Source organism: Rhopalosiphum padi, chromosome 2 (assembly GCF_020882245.1).
Source record: "Rhopalosiphum padi isolate XX-2018 chromosome 2, ASM2088224v1, whole genome shotgun sequence".
NCBI lineage: Eukaryota > Metazoa > Arthropoda > Insecta > Hemiptera > Aphididae > Rhopalosiphum > Rhopalosiphum padi.
This window is the reverse complement of record NC_083598.1, coordinates 81,046,285-81,068,779: the sequence shown is the minus strand read 5'-3', so window position 1 is coordinate 81,068,779 and position 22,495 is coordinate 81,046,285. Positions and strand designations below refer to the sequence as shown.

The following is a 22,495-nucleotide window of genomic DNA, read 5'->3' as shown; positions in this document are numbered from 1 at the left end:
AGAGTATCGCGTAAGGATAATTAGAACTTCAGAAGAACCGATTTTCTTCCTACTGTGACGTGTTTAATCATTGAATGGAGTATATGATAAATATAGTCCTTATAAATTTTATTTGATTGTTTTCTTATAATATCGATGGAATTTATATTTATTTAATACTGGTGATATTTACATGTATGTTAGTTGTTAAGAAAAAAGTTGACCACCAGAATTCGGTGAAATTTACATGCACTTGATATGATTTTATTAAAAATATATATAGATAAGCTGATTATTTTAAATTATATTTATATTTATTAACTCACGGGTCTTTCCATTTGATCGGGTATTAAATCCATGTTGTGCTGAAAAAAAAACCACAGAAATTTACAAACCACAATACTTAATAAATTAATTATACTGGCGAACCAAAAACTTTATAATTTTGCTCTCACTGCGTGTTAAATATTAACGTTCCTAAACTGGCTTAACTCTGTAGTTTTTGCAATCACTTATTTACTTTGACGAATTCGCAGTTTTGTAATCACAAAGCAGTGGAAAATTTAAGATATCTTACGACGCCTCACCAAGTCAAAATATATATATGTCGCACAAAGTGTTATCGAGTCAATTACATTGACCACAATAGAAATCATATATTTTGTTTTTAATTTAAAATTATAATAGGTAATTAATCCGATACTCGAAATAATCTTTTATCTTTTTATCACTCAGTTTACGTTTGACGAATCTAGGTCAAAATATCCAATAAATAAAAAAATAAAATAAAAAATAAAAAATAATAATTATACTTGAGCTTAATTTTCAAATGTTAATATATTGTTGTTTTATCTTTCATAACTATAATACGAACTATTATTATATACTATTCCCTATAAATAAAATAAATAAAATAATTATTCATAGTTTATAATGTATAATTGGCACTTGGAAATCATTTTAACAGGATAAATATGTTTTAAAATTTATAAAAAATAATATTAACACTGACGGACTGACGCCTATACAATTCGTACATTTTAATCGGTTATGTTTTTTAGTTAAACATAATTTAAAAACCCCACACAATTGTCGAAACTTGATGAATTCAAATTAAATTAAATTATCATTATTATTTATTTATTTTTCAGCTTATAATTAATAATACTAATAAGTAATTATTAAAAATAAAATATTCACATATTCACATTATAGAGGTACTTATGATAAACGGCATACCACAATAATTAAATTTAAGCGTCTAAGGATTAATATTATTATCTTTTTTAAACAGGCTATTTTTATTTTTATTACCCAAAAATTGTCCCGTCTGTTGTTTTTTTCATTGTATTCGATGGGTATTTTTATGTTGGATTTTATCGTTAAGTATAAAGCAAAATATAGGTACCGCTGTGATTACGTGTGATCTACCTAGCGCGAGTGATCTACCGGCTATACCAGTGTTTCTTAAACTTTTTGAAACCACGGAACACCACAAACAATAATATTTGTTTATGCGGAACCCCTATCAAAATTATCTTCAAAAAAGGAGGATACAACTAAACATGACAATAAACGACAACAATGATAATATATCTAATATACTAAATACAGCAAAATGTAATAAAATTATTTATTTAGGAGCTATCATAACATTCAAAAGTAATATAATATTTGACTTTTATTATTATTATTATAATATTGATTTTTTTTATATTATTATTGTATTAGTACAAAATAATATTGACTATATACTATTATTGAACGTACATTTCATACTGTAAGTATAACCCCAGGGTTCCGCGGAGCACAGTTTAAGAAACACTGGGCTACACGATAGTGGCGTTCGACCAAAACTTGTTTAAAAAAAATATATTTACGGGTATAGTATATGATATTGTTATTATTATTTTTTTTTTATTATTATCGGTATAATTAAGATAAATAAGCTTTGACATAACATAATCAATAAATATATTTTTGGTAATATTAAATAAACTATAACTTAGGTACCGATAAGACGTAAGGTTATTACTTATTATAAAACCATTATGAACTAATCTAATATACATTCGACAAATTATCGTCGTTCATCTGTCGGCGCGACACGTGACGCCGTCGAACACAGATAGTATCACATAATATTAAACTAATATACTATAATATAACGATCACGGAGCAAGGCAAGAACAGTAGTGGTACCGTTCAGTCGTTCCGACCATAGAATACAGATAATGTTCATAATATGACCATGTTCATATTTTAAATAAAATAAAAATCATTCATCCTATATTTCCTAATAAATTATGTATTGTTTTTAAATAAACATTTCTTACAATATTAAAAATAACCGATAAGTATATCATATATAACAGCAATATCAATTATATACATATAAAGTTTCTTATATAATATACGAAATACTTAAACTAATTTATATTATCTAAATCTAATGATATGGCGTTCATCAAAAACGATAAAATATATGTTGACATACTTTAGTATAAATAAAATATTTTTATTGTTTTGTACTCCTGAATCCTGGTATTCAATACTAATATTTATTTATATTACCTTTAGCGAAAATGGTATGGCTGTATACTATAAAGAATTATTAGAAATTGATAATATGCTCCGATTTATTGGTTACGAGAGTATTGAAAATAGTAATTTTTTCTCGTTCCATTTTATTGTCCATTGAGTTAATTATTTTGATATTTTTTATTTTGATTAAGCACATTGATGTGAGCTATTAATAAAAATATATTAACAAGCATAAAACAAAACAATTATTACTCCAATGCATCTAGATTACAATCAATAAAAGCACCATATAATAATTAATATCTATTTAATATTTGACTTCTTTTATAATATGAACATCAATTTTGTAAACAATTTAATCGAAAAAAATATTACAAAAGTATATATTCAATGTAAATGGCTACTTATTCATATATTTCTCTAAAAATGTCTAGCGAAATAATAATATGTAAACATCATAATCAAACAAATTGTTATAGATAAACTATAAACATATAGTTTGTATAATTTGTATTATTCTACTGTAAGCATTTAATTTTTTAAGAGAATATTATGGTAGAATATTGAAATTCACGAAGTTGACGACGGAAGAAAACAAATAAAAATTATATAAATAATACTTCAATATTTGCTTTGTTTATGCAGTACTACTCTAAAAATATTATTGTGACATTAAAAGTTCCTTTATTATGACTGAAGTTAAATCAATATAATATTTATTATACTTAAAAGTACCATACAAAATAAATTGAATTTGAAGTGAATTAATGTGAACTTTAATGTAAGCGATTTAATCGACAAATAATAACCTATGAGTATTTTTAAATAAAAAATAACAGATAAAATTATTTATTAATTACGTAAATTATATCACATTCATATGTTTATAAATAATATATTTAAGTAGGTACCTAGGTACTGTAGATTTTAATTATATAATGTTATTTGTGTCGATTTTTGTATAATTCCGAGTTGTTGACTTTCATTGAAATAAATGATAATTAGTATTACCTAATAAGTAATAACTTCAAAGCATGTAGAGTAATGGTAGACATTTATACATTTAGTATGTACAAACTAACGTTTAAATATTTAATTGTAGACCATTCGTATTCTAAACTAACAGTGTTTACAGTCAACTACTTTTTGTTCTCAATGCATGTAAATTTGGCTTATAATTTCATTAGTCATGACTCATGACTGTACAAAGGTTGAGAGGTTGGCTTATTAATAAATAATTTGAAATTATATTGTCTTAACTCGATCAGCACACTTTACTGGAGTCGGAAAATTTACCCGATGTCTCTAACATACATATTATGTATATGTATATATTATAGAAACTATCATTTTCGCAAAAAAGTTCTGTCGTTTGTAATATATGTCACAGTGTTACATATATTTATATTGAAACGGTCAAACGGAATCATGTTCATAATATTGACAATATTGTACGTTGAGGATACGCTTCATCGTTGGATATGTTCAACAATATTAAAATACATGTAAACTTATTATTTGAACTGCAATACGGAATTGAATGCGAAAATATTTATATATAATATATAGACGGAGCAATAGGGCGTATTAGTAAATACGTTTTCATCAGAAGCGAGTACGGCGAAATAAAACTGGGATATTTTACCATCGTGAATTGCAGTCTTGCCGAGAATTGAGATCACCAAAATTATGATTAATAATTAATATGATGGAACTTTACGTTTAAAACTATCGTAATAATCCGAACAAACGAATATTTAAAAATAAAATGAAAAGCAAAAGTGGAACGAATGCAAAGATCGTTGGTTACAGTCGATCGAAAACACCAAACTATGTAATAGTAATTAATTAGTAATTATTAATTTTTTATTTAGTTTTATATATTATACTAACATTTAGCAGTTGTTTTCTGCACTAATATCAATACAACCACCAAAATATTATCTATTAATAATAAAAACGTATAACGTATTAAAAATTAATAGGGTTTTTTTAATTATAATTTGTGAGTACAGTTTTCATGTGCTCGTAGAAATGCAAAAATGTATATATTATGACATTATATATGCATGTAGAGTTTTAATAAATAAAATATTAAAGAAAATTAAAAACTGAACAAAACAATTTTGTTAGTTCATATAGCTCACATGAAATTGTATATCAATGATAATAAAAAATGTATCAATATACAATAAAATATCGTATAGTTCCTCCTGCAGTATAGCAAATTTGAATAACCTACGTATTTGTTTGCATAGAAAGTCCTTTACAAAAATTTATTTGAGTAACAAAGAATAATAATTCTAATTGTTATCAATAACACCAATGTCTTATACAATAATTTTCAGTAAAAAATAAAAATTGTTTTACTTTTTATTTTTTGTTCGGTGATAATTGCCATTGTTTCAATTGTTATTTTGCTGTTTTTTTCTTAAGTAAACTTTACTGGAGTAATTCAATAACGTGACGGTCAACATTAGACCAGAGTATACGTATAATACAAATACATGTGCCTAAATACCTTAAATCAGCACATAAAAAGCGGTATAATAAATTAACTATATAAATACACTATTTAATAACTATACTATTATTAAAACGACAAAATTAATAGGTACTTAATTTTTAATATAAATATTTGATACCACACGATCAATCAACGGAAAATATACTTTAGGACTTAATCATAATCGGAGTCTATATCGAATAATTAATACAAACGTTGTATATCTTGTATAAATAAATATTTTTCCGGGGAAGTATTTCAACAATCAATCAAAAATATTAAAACTTCAAAATTCAAATAAGCATACTGGCATATAATAAAATATAATTTTAAACTTGATAATTTAAAAACGACAATAATAATAATATATAAGAATAATTCATTATAATAAAAGTGAATTTTATAGCGGTGACTATGAATATTAGTTATGCTCATACACAAATTATTTTAGCTGTTTCATCATAATATGAATATAGTTTCTTTTTCTTTGGTAAACAATTATACATGCAATATCAATTTATATTTTAAGAGTTATATACTTAAAATATGCTGTTATATTTTTATTGTAGGTACACTACAAGACGTTTTTTCTATCTCGCAGACTAATTACTCTATAATTTCACCATTATGTCGTCATTTCGTTGTAAAGTAAGTAGGTATAATATAAGACGTGGCTGGAATTATGTCAATAATTCTCCATTTTAAAATACATGATGTCTATAACAGTCAACAGAGTTTATGATACATCCTAAAATTAAATTATCATTGTAAATTGATATTTAAATTTTATGAAAATATTGGATACCCATTTCTTCACTTTAATGACTTTACAATTCACTCTTCGTAACGAAGAGAAATGGTACGAATAGTTAACGAGTTTTGCTTTGTGCTGGTTAGTGGTCAATATAATATTATCGTCAAAATCAAGTGTGTGATCAATCAAAACTCTATAGGAAATTGTTTTTGTGTTTTAATATAAAACTATTGTGAAACGGACAATGTTTATAGATACGTACTTCAATTTTTGGTTTTCAAACTTTTTTTTTAATTAGACTGTTGTTAATGACAACACGATTTAATGTTATTGTATTCAAATTTAACCGGACTAACGTGTAAGAAATCTCTCATAATTTTTGCATTACTAACTATATAATCAAATAAATTATAAAATTGTTATTATATTGAAATAGATATTAAACTATTGAAGAGTATGATTTTTTTGGTTAAATATCAAATTTCACGAAGTTTATGACGTAAGAAAGCAAAGTAATATGATATTATATTAAAACTTGTTGTAGCATATATATCGCGAATAAATAAAAAAAATATCAAATAAACTTGGGTAGCGTTTTTATGATCGATAATATAAAATGTTTAAATATATGCCATACGACTACGCATTGTACAAGCGGAGATACGGTCCTAGGCACGAATTTAGCGTAGGATTTATGATCAATGAGCCACTTACTATCAAAGATAACTAGATTTGAAGTAATAAATGAATTAGTGTATTTCATACGATGGATTATGTTAAACTAATAACTACAATCTAATAATCATACTAAACTGTCATGCGCCAACGGGGAAAAAAGAGGATAAAGTTAATAACGAATTTTATGGGGAACTCGAGCGAGTATATGATACCATAGTATTTATTATCAATGATGATACACTCCCTAGAAACAATCTTGTTCAGAAGTATAATTCCTATTCATAGATGCATGAAATAAAGAATGTATGCTTAAGGATTGGAAGTTAGGTATTAAATGTTCTGAAATGAAACCTGCCACGGTGCTCCATATCATTCAAATGCACATCGAAGTTTTCATTTGTCTCTTTGTAATTATATTAATCTCTTTTTGTGACAACATTATGAAGAACGCAATATTCCTTAACTATATCCTCACAAAATTAGCATTCTACTAAAATTTCCGTACACGTTATCTATATTTTATATAAATAGAACTACTATATTACGTACATGTTAATAACGATGCGAGATAAAACTAATAATAATAATAGTCATACTAAAATTATTAATGGCATGTTGAAATTAAGATAACAATAAAAGATAATATCGAAGAAATATTTAATATAAACCAAATTTAAGAAAAAAAAAATACCTATACACATTAAAACAATTTACAAAATATGGGCCGATGCGATTCTGTACATGTAATAACTTTGACTATTATGAAAAAAAACGTCACAACCGAATCCGTTGTAAATGTTTACGCGCCCTTGTCCGGGTGCCATCTCAGAAGTCAGAATAAAATCAAACGGGAACGAGTTGAAAACAATAAATCGATATCCAAGCGAAGACCTTCCAATAATTATTATTATTGTATAGGTATTATACGCGAAAATAAACAATGCTGTGACCACCAGTACGCTGCAAATAAACGTACACTTTTGATACGGTTTTCTGATGCCTAACGCTGTCCAAATTGAATCCAGAATAACGTCAAAAAGATGTAGAAGTGTTAGTTCATTTTAACTGTGTATTATCGTTTGCATTTGATCAGGTTTGCTTGACAAGTACAACAAGTTCACGCGGCTGTTATCATCGTGACTTTTAACGCGAACACTTGAGCAGAACGGTTGTCAAAGTTTAACACTGATCCGCGTCAACCATAACTGTGCACTCGTCACTTACAGTAGTTCGGTAATATACTTAGATTTAAGATTACGTCCAAGACGTTTATAAATACATAAAATACACATAAACATTGTTTTACTGCATTATTTTAAAACTAATTCATTTCTTGCTCCACCTTGAAGTAATAAAATTGTTCGTAAAACTAAAACTAGTTAATTAATATTTTAGTTTTTTAGTTTATTAATAAATTTATTTAAAAAAAACCCAAATTTAAATTAACAGTTTTAAAATATGTGTAAGATTAAATAAATACAAATTACAATAAACCATTACTACTATATTAAAATAATGCATAAAATAAGGTAATTTAAAAATGACTAAGAAGCCTATACAGGTAGTTTTTTCGCTCAAAAAAATTTCTTAGAGGAAAAATTGTCACATTATGTAGTGATCCGATTTCAGTACTTGATATAATATTATTTTCATTTTCATTATCATTTTTTTTTTTTTTGAAAAAGCAAGATTTCATATTATAGGTTGCCTTAGACTTGGATTTTCGAAATTCTATTTCTATTTTATATATACTCTACAATAATAGTTTAAATGTGATCAATTTTCAAATCATATTTTACTATTTTTGTTTTTAGCAACATGATTAATAACCAACGTTAGGTTAGATTAGTATACAATCTTCTACCTAACGAAAAAAAAAAATTTTAAATTAGATCATAATACAAAATGTTGGAGTTTTTTTTCTAAAATGCATATTTTCATCATAGATTAATTTCACAACATTATATACCTATCTAACTCATAGACCTATGCATAACAAGACGTTTAAATTATGTATAGTATAAGTAAATATAAGCTCCTTAGTGTCGAAACTAAGGTCCCGAAAGGCATCGACGAATCGATTGCATTTTACCTCTTACTACCAGGCCTCTTATAAGCGTTTTGATGATTTATTTTTGCTTTAGATAGTCAGAAAAAATACCAAATACTGTTTAGAATAAATATTCTGGTAAGTTCCATAATTAATACACCATGAAAAAAACAGTGAAAAATACACCATAAATCAGGAGATTTCAACAAATTTCTATATTAGAAAATGGTAGCAGATATTTAAATTATGCGATCAAATAACACTTTTATTGATATAATATTGTTTGATTACTTAATTAACTGAAACATTTCACAACAGTGTTTTATATACATATTTCTATAAATGTAATAAAATATTGAGCGAAATAAACATTTCCGAACTTCAAAGAAAGAAGAAATCTATAAATACTGATATAATTACATAGTTGTTTATGTACAATATAATAAGATACATTTAACTGGAGGTATAATTGAATTATATAAACAATACCTCTATTCCACTCAAATAAATATATCCTTTATTTAGATTAAATTGTGTAACCATAGTAACAGAAAACAGTAATAGGTCGTCCAATATTATATTAACACACGGTGGATATATAGGTTAGAATATAGGATAAATATATATCTATATATATCGGATATCCACCTTGTATTAACAAAAATATTGCATATACATTATCTTAGTTCTACTGTAATATTATATCCTTTATTAAAGTTAGGATGTGTAACTATAGTAACATATGCATGTGTTTCGCAACTATATAATCAATTACAAGAGGATTTCGTTTTGGTTTTTCAAAATATACAACCATCAACCACTTGATTGTTATTCAATAACTGTTATTTAATTATCTAAATATGTATCTATTATAGAATACATTATATAAATTGTAGATTTTATTATTTATGTTAAAAAATTAAATTGTTTGCAAATAATTATTAAATTGTCATTAAAATATTGGGTACTCATTTCCATCTCCCTTCACAAAAAAATTAGATACAATATGAGGTTAACGAGTTTTAATCTGCACTGGTCGTCAACATATTTAAATATTTGAGAAATATTATAATTTGCATTTGCATGTAATATTGATGGGAGATATCTCATGTGTAAGTTTACAAATTTTCTCAGACTTAATTCTCACGAATTCCTTTATAGTGATTATGTATAAATGTCATCGGGCTAGTAAATATATATTTGTTCACATATTTTCTTTGTAACTGCTAATTTTTCTCAGAAAAACATATTTATAGTGTAAGGTACCTATATTTAATTAATTCATTTATAATGAATATTATGAGAACTTTATTTCGTATTATTTTTGATTGATATTCGAGGAAATGTCGAATTATTGAAAACATTATCAGAAATAATTGGAAGCATTACCAAATACAGTTGTTTCACAGGTATATCTGAGGCAATTAATAACTTCAAAATACTTAGTTAATTTTCTCGAATTCGATACAAACGCTGAAAGTCGCTAATGTAATTATTTATATCCGGTAATTAATTTTTACTTTAATATTATATACCTATAACAGGAATTCATTATGCTGGATATCATTTTTTTTATATTGTTTTACTTCTTGCGTCATTAGTGTGATTTTATTACTGTACCAATGTCCTATGTATTACTAGTACATGGTAGATTAATTTTTTAAAGCTTGTTAAGATATTTTATTTATAAATGTTAAAATAAAGTGATAAAATATAGAAAAAATTAAAATTAAAATGATTGAACTTGTTTATGTTTAAATTATATATATATGTACACTGGACTATCTTATCTTAGATAAACAATCTTACAAAACTCCAACCATATTATAATAGATATTTAATTGTTGTATAATTTTGTATAACCTAAATTAAGACCAAGACTAAATCCAAGATGAAGAAGAATAACCAAGACGGCCTGTTATTTTATATTATTTATATGGATATTTTTTATCGGTTTAGTAGTTTAGATGTACTTTTGGCCCGTGAAAATAAACAAAATATATAATTACCACATATTTTAAGATGGTCAAATTAGTGGTTCTAAAGAATTTTTTTTTTAGTTTATGTAAAAACTGGGCAGATTTTGCCACTAGTACTACCCAATACCTAATTCTTTCACTCAAGTTTCCAGACACAGTATTTAGGTAAAAAAAAACTATATTTACCAGCATCGTAATGTTTTCTATAAATTAAATAAAAAAAACTTCTTAACGATCGGATATAAGTGGTTTTAAAGCTACCTTGCGACAAAAAACTTTTTTAAACTTATTGTTAAAATTTGTAACCCCTAATTTTATAGTTTTTCAATTTTTAAGCAAGAAAAAACTATTTTCAGGATTAAAAGTAGGCTATAGATTCTTTCTCGTGACAGATTCTTTATATGGCACTATGGAAATACGAGTGTGCATATTATAAACGTGAGCGCATGACGATGACGTCCAATGTTTGATATAATATTTGCTCACTGTCAGCTGTTTTAAATTCTAAATTCAAAGTTAACAAAATTATTTTTATAAAAAAAAAATTGGTTGCTGTTACAACTAAATTTAATAATAATTATTTTGTGTTTTATCTTCTGTGTTACCAATGGAAACGAAAATTAATAAAAAAAAAAAAATTCTAAAAATTCACTAGATTTTATATGATTAGTTAATCATATAAAATCTAGTGAATTTTTAGAATTGTTTTATAACATTTAATATACAGTATTAAATGCAGTTAAAAGATTAAAAAATTAGGTAAAAAAAATATATGATCTTAAATTGTAATGATTGTAACTACAGAATTAAAAAGTTTGGATGCCTGGGACTGAAATACGCGTATATAATCAACTTGTACGACGTCAAAAAAATATTATTTAATTTTTAGCAATAACATACTAATTCTGTATTTTCCGTTTATAATCAAACCCAAATGGTTTATACTTTTTTCGAGTCAATAAGTGTTAATGAATATAATAGATATCATGACGTTTATCACATGAAACAATATTTTAGAGTTGACTATTATTGTATAATAGTCTATAACATTATCATGTATGTGATTAGTTTTCATAATTAGTTACATATATAGGTATATAATTCAAATCGATTATATTAGATTATTGAGTGTAATATTTAATGCTGAACGTTTTATGGGGAATTTAATATCATGCCTTATTAGGCCGATACTTGAAATAGGTAATCTTTTTTTAACACCCAGTAAATGTATAATAATTAATACTGAACGATTAATCAATCATAAAAAAAAATAGTTAATTTTCCAGATAATATGTTGGACGTTAGTGTATAAATATACTATAAAAATTTACCGAATTAAAATACATTTTTTTTTTAATATTCTAACATTGCGGACGTAATGTAATTTTCATATTATATTAAAATGTTTTAATGTAGATACTTTACTTTAAAGATGATATATAACACTAAAGTAAATGATTTTTAGTATAATGCTACCTTTGAATAATGTATACAAACAAAAAGTAATCACTAAAATAATAAATGCCATTATAAATCATTTATATTCCTATACTGACACTACCGTTTTTGCAGAACATAATTTTTGTTAGTATTATTTTACGTTACATATTTTATTGAATCCGAAACGAGCTTGTAGGTAACAATGTATGTTTAGGTTACTGCAACATCAGGTAAGATAAATAGCATAACAATGTGATATAATAACATTATAAATGTAAAGTTATTGTGTCTTGTATTGAACTATAAGTATAATTTGTGTCTATTTTTGTATAATTCTGTAGTGATGTTGGATTTCAGTGGGATAATTGATTGCTCAGAGAGTCAGATTATAGTTACGCAGGTCGTTGAGTAGGTGTTATTAATGAATTAAGTCTAAAATAATAGCGAACTAAGTCAATAGGTAATAAACACGGTAAGTCGGTGTATATGTACATAAAAGGGGCATCTGGACCATATGGCCTATGGGGTAAATTTCAAGTTCAATTAAATTAATTTGACTGATTTGAGTGCGGTTAAGCATTACCAATACTCCATAGTTCATAATTTTATGATGGTCTATGAAAATCGGGATTTATTTCTGAGATCGAATGATATTAATGCTGTCTAATAATTGTGCTTATTATTTATAGTTTATATAAAAACTTAGATGTTGCATTTTATGTTTTGAAAGTGATTTCTTTCCATTTTTATACAAATTTTATTCACTTTTTGTTTATTTATTATTAGGTATACTACGTATTACAATTCTATTTTAATAAAAATTAGTTTATTTTTATTTTTAAGGTAAATTATAAACTTATACTTGAATTAACTGTAGTCTATATTTTTGTTCTGAAGTGTATATAGTATCTACATAAATGGCGATATCGCCCATAGTCAATATATTTTTTTATATGCGAAATATAGAAATTGCGAATTATTTAGAATTATAGTGTATATGAAAAGATCCTAGACTCTGGGCCATTAGTTTTTCTAGCTTCTTTTGGTCGTTTATCTGCCAAGAAGTTGATGGAAATTATGCATCAGTTCCAACATAGTTTTAAGTAAAAAATCGTAAAGTTCGAATTATACATGGGACTATTTTTAATTAAATGTAAAAAAGCATTCTCTGCTAAATTGGCTGGTAAAAATTTTAAAATAAAATTATGATCCAACTTGAAACTTGATCTATACTCATTTAATAGTCAACTATGTTTTTGAATTTGTTTAAATCTACATATATCAGAATTTTGCATTTTGAAAACATTTTCTTTAACAGCTATGCATGCACTTTTTTCAAAATCGAAATGAAAAGTTGATTGAGCCAAATAACCAATGAATAAAGGTTGTATGTATTTATACCAGTTAATGGAATGTGAAAACGTACCATTAGCAGTAAAGATATATGAGGAAATTAACTTAATATTTTGAGATTAGTAGTACAAGTAAACATTACTGGATTTAAAATTGTATCCATGTGATAAAATAATTCCCCAGTATTACTTTTAATATTTTTGCTCCTATAAATTACTTGAACTTATGATTCTTCTAATGATTTTAGAATTTTTGGCCTACTTTTAAGATGGAAATCGTACATATACTTCCCCTCTATTATCTTATATTTTAATATATTTTGTATACAAATTTGATATAATTTTCTGTGGGGTTTTTAATAAATCATTTTTGCATTTTTTTTAATACGGGAATTGATAATTTGCCTACCAATGACATTATCAGCAACTTCCTCATTATTATGATCATTAAGCATGCTATTAAGTGTATTAACTATTGTAACATCATTATTAACAAAGAGACTAGCAGAACAACTTTTATAAAATACACCGGTATCAGATATTACCACATTTTTTCACTTGTAATTGTACACTTGTCTTGTATTTTCAAGTTCATTTTGATACTTAATTCATCATACACTTTACACTACACCTATAACACGTAACACGTTCACTGTATACACGATACGAATTACAAATTAAGTATAGATACCAATGCCAATATTGCTTATTAAGAAGAAAATATTATCTTTATTAAATACTATAAATTATTGCCTTACACCCAGTTGTTGATGACCAGATAAAATTGAAATAATAATCAAAATATGGTATAAAAATCAATGCTTAATCATTTAGTTCTAAGCTGATGTATTTATGTAGGTACACTGTAATATATTATTTAGAACAAAAATATAATTTGTTGTCAGACCTTAGTCTGTAATTGTAAAGGAAAATTATCATTTGAATTAATAATCAGTCATTGAATGCATGAATATGCCAATTTATTATATATAAGATATGTTTGTATATATTATATACTATTGCATATAAACTATACTTATGTAGTATAAACACATATCATTTAGTATGCCATCGTAAAAAGGTATAGGGGTAATTGTGTTAGAAATTAGGTGCGTAATCGTGTTACAACACTAAAATTGTGTATACTGCTCTTACACGTTTTATTTAATACAAAAAGTAAAGTATATTTAGTACACAATTTTAAAGTGTATAGACATTACAAACAATTTAAACAAAAATAATTAATAATATTTTATTTCAGTCAAATATGTATTCAATTTAAATTCGATTTTCTAATTACTTAAATATATATTTGACAAAATTTATTTATTTTAACGTTTTATAAAATTGTGGCAAAATTGGCATTTAATGTGTATATTAAAATTAATTTCAATTTCAAAACATGTTCCTATTTATTTCATTTTCATTTATCAGGTCATCTAATTTTGTGTTACGGATTTGGTTTTTATAAACCTTTATTATAACGAACGGTAAACTGAGCTCGTGTTTCTATATTTTAATATAATGAATAGTGAATACTGTAGAACAGAGATAATGTCGGTGAAGTACACCATCGTGTACCTACGAACATAATTATCAAGAAATTATAAAATGCTTACAAGGCTGAAAATAAACTTATATAGCAACCTTTAAAAGTACACAAAATATAGCTGATTCAATTTTCACAATTTAATAAAAATATTAATGGAAGTTTAATATTCCATAAAAATAATATTGTTGAATTTTAGATTCTGAGCGGAGCGATGAATATATTAATTTTACAATAATGTGTGGGTGTGTGTGTATTTATTATTATTGTGTGTTTACACGATAAGTAGTCGATGAAATGCTTAGAATTCAATTTTAGACGGTAATTTTGGATAACAAATTGGATTTTATTTATATATTAGTTCGACATTTCTGGTACCTTTTTTTTAATTGGGAAAAACAAAAATAGATTTAAGTAAAAACAGGAATTACGAATACCCATAAAAATTTTAAATTTTATCAACGTATTTATAAAATTATTTTCTATAGGTAATATATATATATATATATGTGTGTATTTTCAAAATATTCTGATTCTTTTTGAGCTATTTATAGACAATTTACGATAAAAAACTAATGAATGAGTAAAATGCATGAAAATTATAATAATTATATTCAAGGTTTCTAAATACAAGGTTCAAACCAATTAAAAAATATCAACAATCTAGGTATAGTTAAAATATTTTTTTATAAAAAAAAATTACAGAAATATACACAATTTGTTTAAAATTAAGATTTGAAAATTTAATACAAGGTTTTTTATTATATATTTTAACCTTCCTTAGAAAAATTCTATTAGAAAATCAAATTAATTTTTTATAAATCTTTGAATGTTTGATGTTTAAAATTTTTACGACAATAGATTCACAATTCACCTATATGGCTGTATAATAACTATTTCTTATTAAACAAATGTTGTTATTTAATGTAATTCAAAAATAAAAAACCTTAGAAACTTATGATTTTCACCAAATTTTTATATCGTTTTCTATATAATTTCTGTATAATTTTCAAAATGAATCTTTTTGAGTTTTTTATGGACGTAAGAATAAAAATTTTTTTTTTTAATTTGTTTCAATAAATGTCGATAAAAAGTTATTTGCTGACATAAAATTATTCTTAAAAGTTACAATATTTAACATATTAAGTTGTTCTTATGTACAATTATAGAAATACTATTACAGAATAGTCACAGTTTTTGATATACATTTGAAGTTAAGATCACAAAAATTTACAAACTACAAATATTTTGTAGTAAAAAATGTATAAAGCTTAAGTTTTAAAATATAATATTATATTCCTATTGTGTATATGAAAAATATACTGTAACTAAAAATTCTAAAAATATATAAACACAATTAATTTTTATAAACATTTGAAAAAATATCGTATGTGATGAATATAATGACGAATGATGTTATGAATCTAAAAAATTATTTGCGAGGACCAAACACGTACAATTAAATAATTATACATTTTACTGTACACAATAGCATTTTTTATTTCTTTTAAGATATCATCAAATGATTCTATAAACCTAAGAATCGTTTTTCATATAATATAATGATATTAATGATATTATATCATTGAATCAAATTGAATGTACCCATAACACTATAATAATGATTCACTCGACATAGCAGAGCAGTGCCCACTTGTCTACCTTTATAACATTAATTTTTGTTATATTTATTAATTCAATCAAATACATTATGAAAATGTAACATCATGTTTGAGTTGAAATATTTATTAAATTAATTTTTCTATTGATACAATTTTATGTATTTTTATGTATTTTTATTATTGTTTTATTATTATTTTTATAATTAATCTTATATTGTATACTACTATGCAATTTATATTCTAATATTTTCTGTTAGTCAAAACAAAAAAATGTATAATTATTATTATTTATCATAGTGATATTTTATCAACTAATATGTTAAGTAATTGTTGAGCCATCATCATTGTATATACAAAAGACTACTAATAATAAAAATAGTAAAAAAAATCAACTTATTTTCTGAAAATATCAGAAACATTAAAAATATAATTTAAGTAATTAATATTTAATGATGAAAATTGAACTAATAGTTTCTTATTTCAAGCACTTAAAATATAAATTAATTATACAGAGAATCAAAAATAAAATCAATAACAGAAATATGCTAAACTTAATTATTAACAATTGGTTTTAAATTTTTAATAATATTAATTAATTATTACATCAGAGTATTAATATTTTACTTTATTAAATAGTTAATCAATAAAAGAAGGTAAATTAAAAAAGCTTAGTGTTTTCTAAATTAAATGAGTATTTATTAAACATGAAAATAACTATTATTAAAAATAGTTTTTAATATACGTATTTTAGTAAAATAATATTATCTCATAATACAGAGAAATATAATTGCAAGATAAATGTATGCACTTATAGCTTATAAGAATTTGGTAAATTTTTGTATTGTATAATTTACGGTTTTCAGTTCCTTTTTGTAAAAATGTTATCCCGTTTTTAAAAAAAACACTAAATCATTTTAAAAATGTTTACTTAAACTTCTCTGATTGAAGTGAAATTCAACTTTTAAATGCGTGTAAGTTTTCTACCACCTTAGGTATTTCTAGCTGAATATTGATGACCTATCGCTACTGTTATCGATCAAACATTTATAAGATGAACATATTATTTCTTATGAATGCATTTTTGTTTGTATTAATATTTTATTAAAATTTGATAGTTTTTAAAAGTTTATTTTTACTATTTAAAAATTTAAAACTTTTTTGTTGTAATTCAAAATAATGTATTATATGATATAATAAATTTATATATATTTTAATTTCCAATTGTTAAATATATGGAACTTCAATGAGAAAAATATGAAAATGTTCAATCTAAAAATTTAAAATCAGAAATTATACTACAGTCAGACATTTTACAGTTAACATATTGCTCTTAGAAGTGTTAAATATATATTATTTTAATAAAATATTTGAAATTGAAACGTTTACTCTTGTTTTAAGAAGCCAGTACATTACTTGTTATATGTAGAGCAATAACTAAGAATTCGAAAGTTTACAATAAATAATGTTCCAGGGTCTGAAATTCTATAATTGTAACTTATAAAATTAAAATATAATTAATAACGTGTCCAACTTGTGTTTTTGGATAAGTACAATAAAAACTCTTATATAACAATATAAAGTATTAAAATCAATATATAATTAAATTCTTTACAATTTCTAAGTAGATCAAATAATAAAATAGTATTGTTATTTATTAAAATATCGTATCAATGATTCAACATTCCTAGGACTCATTGTTGACTTTATACTTTTTAATTTAAGTTCCAGAGTTAATGTTTTAGCCAAAACTACCATAATATGACTATCAAATTTAAGATTTCGTAGCATTATTAAAAGACACGTATCTATACGTAACTATACGTAGATAAGCTCATTACATATATTTATCGAAGTATAGATATTAAAAAGTCAACAACTTACATTTGTTTAATGATGATAATAATAATTATAAACAACAATTTTAATTAAAGACCCTTCTGTCAATCTTGATTATCACAGATTATGACTTTTTAGTTTATTCCAAAATTAAAGTTTTGATATTTCACCGTAATAAGCAACAAAAAAGTTTTTTTTTAACAATCATGAATAATAAATCGTTATGGTTCATCTTCGTCTCATAAATATAACTACAGAAAATGATTAACGGTCTGACCAAATTTTATAATTTTCAAACGCGAATAAATGGTTATAGATTCACAGAATTGGCCCACTCACCAGTATTTATAATAATATTATGATATTATAATTAATTCGATTGTGAATGTTCACTTATTTTTATGATACTATAATATTATAAAATACTATATCCATTTATATTTTCACGTATTTTTGGTTAATGCAAGCGAAATAAAATATAATTTTGCCATGTAGCATTAATCATTTAAAAATGAGCGACGCGCAATAGTATTATGAAATTAACTAGTGTCTAACTGATTAATGCAATGAAAGATACTCAAATAATATTAATTGCTTCTATTTCCATAATTTATCCCAAGAACTGGAAGCGTTCACATTGTTTGTCCCTTTATTTTTCAGATATTATATTTTATTTTGACAAATTCCTACATTAGATTTTTAATTTTATAATTTCTTTTGCAAATTAAATAATATATAAATAAATAAAAGTGACTTACATATAATTTGGTATCATTTGTTGCCAATTTTAAAGTTGTAGGACGACTTGGGTGGGCCAATGTCGAAAGGTTATTCAATTTTATCTTTCTTTTGTATACTAATTGAACTGGCGAAAGATTTTCTTCTTGACTAAAATTAAGTATTAAAAAATTAAAAATAAATCGAGATTTTCACGATTTTAATCGAAAACGTCTTGGGATATTAAAAATCAAAAGCAAATTTAATGAAATCCTAAAAAAAAAATACTAAAACTAAAACTTTTAAGATATTATTCAAAATATAGTATTTGAAAAAATTAGAAAAATACAGATATTTTATTTAACTGGTTCAATATTTCAATTACAAATAAATAAATAAATACATAAATAATAACTATAATTATTTACTTCCTATTTTTAGAATATTATAATACACACACACACATATATATATATATCATAGCTGGTTAGAGACATGGATCATCATACATTCATTCTGTATTAACACGAAGTCTCACCATATGGCATATCTGTATAACTATATTATATTTTGATGAATTAATAAAATGTATAATAATTATAATAATATAACCATTATTGGCGCTTACTACATATTTTGTGTATTCCAATGTAGTCAAGTTTCATCTCTTGCTTCGTGTATTGCTACCAGTCCATCAATAAAGTAAAATTTATTACGTTTACATTTAATTTCAATTTACGTTAAATTGTACTCGGTATAACCAAGTGTCGCGTATAATATTATTAGTATACGTATAAATCCCCTCGGCTCTCATACATCCCCGTGTTGTATGAATCTGTCACTCTTACACGACATATCAGAGGACAGAGATAGACAACGTTTTAATCGTTGCCTACTACGTAACAACTATTTATAATCAATGATTTAATCTATGTAATATTAGGCTCCTCTAACACATATTATCAGGGGTGGATTTAAAGCACTCCGAACTATGCGGTCGCATAAGGCGGAAAAATTGTATTAAGAAAGTTATGTTTTTATATATAATAAATTTACATAATTTTTAATTTATTTTACCATTTTATCATTTTGAATGGTGTTTTTGGATTTTGTATTCGTTTATTTTTAGTAAAGAAATATTTACTACGACAATGATTGTAATTTATTATAGTTTATTTATACTATACGTTGTATATTAATATTATAACCGCATACCTACCATTGGAATTATTACCTTTAGAATATATTTTGTCTTTACACAAGTTAATAATTACTGTACTGCCGAACGTTCGTTTTCAGTTTTAAAAAGAATGAACAATTATTTACGATTAACTATGTTGCAAGAAAGATTAAATTCCTTAACCATATTAACTATAGAAAGTAGACGTTATCATTAGAATTTAAAGTATGAAGATTCCATCGATGACTTTTCAAGAATGAAATCTAGAAAAAAAGCAAAATCTATGAATACTTAGGATTAAAATCATATATATTAATAGTAACATTATTATTTATTATATTTATTACATTTTGTTTTTATGGTATAATCACATTTTTAATTTGTAAAAATAAATAGCAGATATTATATTTGAATCAGAACGTTTTTTATTTATACTTAACTTAAATGAAGAAATATTTCATATATCATATTATCGACAAAATACATTTATTTAAAGATATTTAGTAGTATAAAAGTTATTTTTTTAGGATAGGGGCGGTGAATTTCATTTGGCATAGAGGCGGCAAGTTGCTAAATCCGCCCTGGATATTATAGTGATTAATCCGGCTATAATTCAATAGATTTGTACGACCATATTGGTTTTTTATGTGATTCCATCGTACGCAGATAATATTAAGATGAATAATATTGGATACCGCCGATTGAAAATACAATTTATCGGTTTGACGTTCTTCGTGCTGCAGAGCTAAAGAAAGGCCGTGTTCTTGTATTTTATTTTGTTTAGTAGACCACGTGAGCTCATCAGATAGACACGTTCTCTGTTATAAATCGAACCCGAATATTACTTTTTTAAAGTATAGGTAGGTATACCGTGCGGGGCGAAAAAAAAAGAAAGTACATAAAGTAGTGACTGATGGTCGTACGCTGCCTATAAATAACGGTCTGTAATGACGACCGGGCGACAGGTGACCGACCGATGGTTATGGAAATTTATCAAACAGCGCGCGAGCCGACGGAATCGATGATAAACGATTTGTGAACGGCGGCAGTCGCGGCTCAACATCCGTCAATTTTTTTTCTGCAACGTACCTAACCATATATACTGTTACGGTCTGTAGTCTGAGAATGTTGATCAAGTGATATTATTATGTAAACCATTATCATAATTACAGTAATAATGCGCATAGAACGCATCACAAGAGGCGGAGCGCATTACTTGTATAGGTACAAAATATGTACAATATCTTTGCAGTGTCCGTAAGACGACGATGTGCATACATCATCAATGTTGTTTTGCACAACATACACATAATATACAGTAATATTCAAATTTTACAAACATGCATTATGTATAATATATCGTGTACAAAAATAATTTATTGCTCGGATAACGAGCGTTCTGAATCCGAATTTCAGTACAATAATAAATATTAACAAACACATCATACCTATTACCTATTATTATAATATAACAACATACCTATTACGTATTGTTATCAGTGGGCGTTTTTGAATCCATTTGTTGGAATGGGAAATTATATGTTGAGGTTTAAACTCGGTCATTTGTCTATTGTTTTAAATTGCTTATTATATATTATAATATATATATATATATATATTTATTAATTATTTTTTAATGTAAGTATATATTTTGAGAGGGCGTCATCGTACTCGCACGTGTTATCGGTTTTAGTATTTTACTAGCACCTGGGTAACATGACAAATGTTACGTTCAAAATAATCCATTATAATTTGCTCTGTTATTATTTTTTCAATATTACAGTGAATCGAAACATATTATCAAACTAAAAAGTAAAAATATTATAATATAGAACCCTCGTATTTCATTGGCTTTTTTTGTTTTTATTATTTAATTCCGAAAACGTTTAATAGTATTTTAAAATTTACAATATAAGTCAACTTTAAGATAAAAGACAAAAAGAGAAAGACCTAACACATTTTACATCTTTATTATTATAACGCGTTCCCTACGATACAAGAAATAAACTTGTTGGTACTATACAAGTATTTTCGTTATTGTATCATTTTGTTATTTATCAATAAGGTTTCAAAATAAATTATTTAAATATTTATGGTAAGAAAGATGTTTTTTTTTCTCTTTGGAGACACTTGTGTATTAATGTATTATATGTATTACCTATACATGTTGTTTGAAACTTACTATTTTATATTATTTAGTTGATCGTCAACGTTGCGTCGGAAAGTAAAAAAAACCCAGTAAACAACAATAATTGTCCGACAAGCAATTTTATCTAAAGAAATCTGTACATATATGATAGGTACATCAC

General features: G+C 24.9%; 1 protein-coding gene across 3 annotated transcripts in view; it reads right to left on the bottom strand.

Annotated features, from left to right (window-relative positions):
* Positions 1-22,495, bottom strand: part of LOC132922474 (peptide transporter family 1-like) — a 46,498-nt gene that overhangs the window by 7,486 nt on the left and 16,517 nt on the right. Inside the window, exons 1-2 of one of the 3 annotated variants that reach the window (XM_060986023.1) lie at positions 409-610; positions 306-344 (exon numbers count right to left, since the gene is read on the bottom strand). In XM_060986023.1, coding sequence (XP_060842006.1) covers positions 306-338 — 33 coding nt within the window. In that variant the 5' untranslated portion in view covers positions 339-344; positions 409-610. Of the gene's footprint in view, positions 1-305; positions 345-408; positions 611-22,495 lie in introns of those variants that run through there. The other 2 variants (XM_060986022.1, XM_060986021.1) reach the window with 2 other exon arrangements.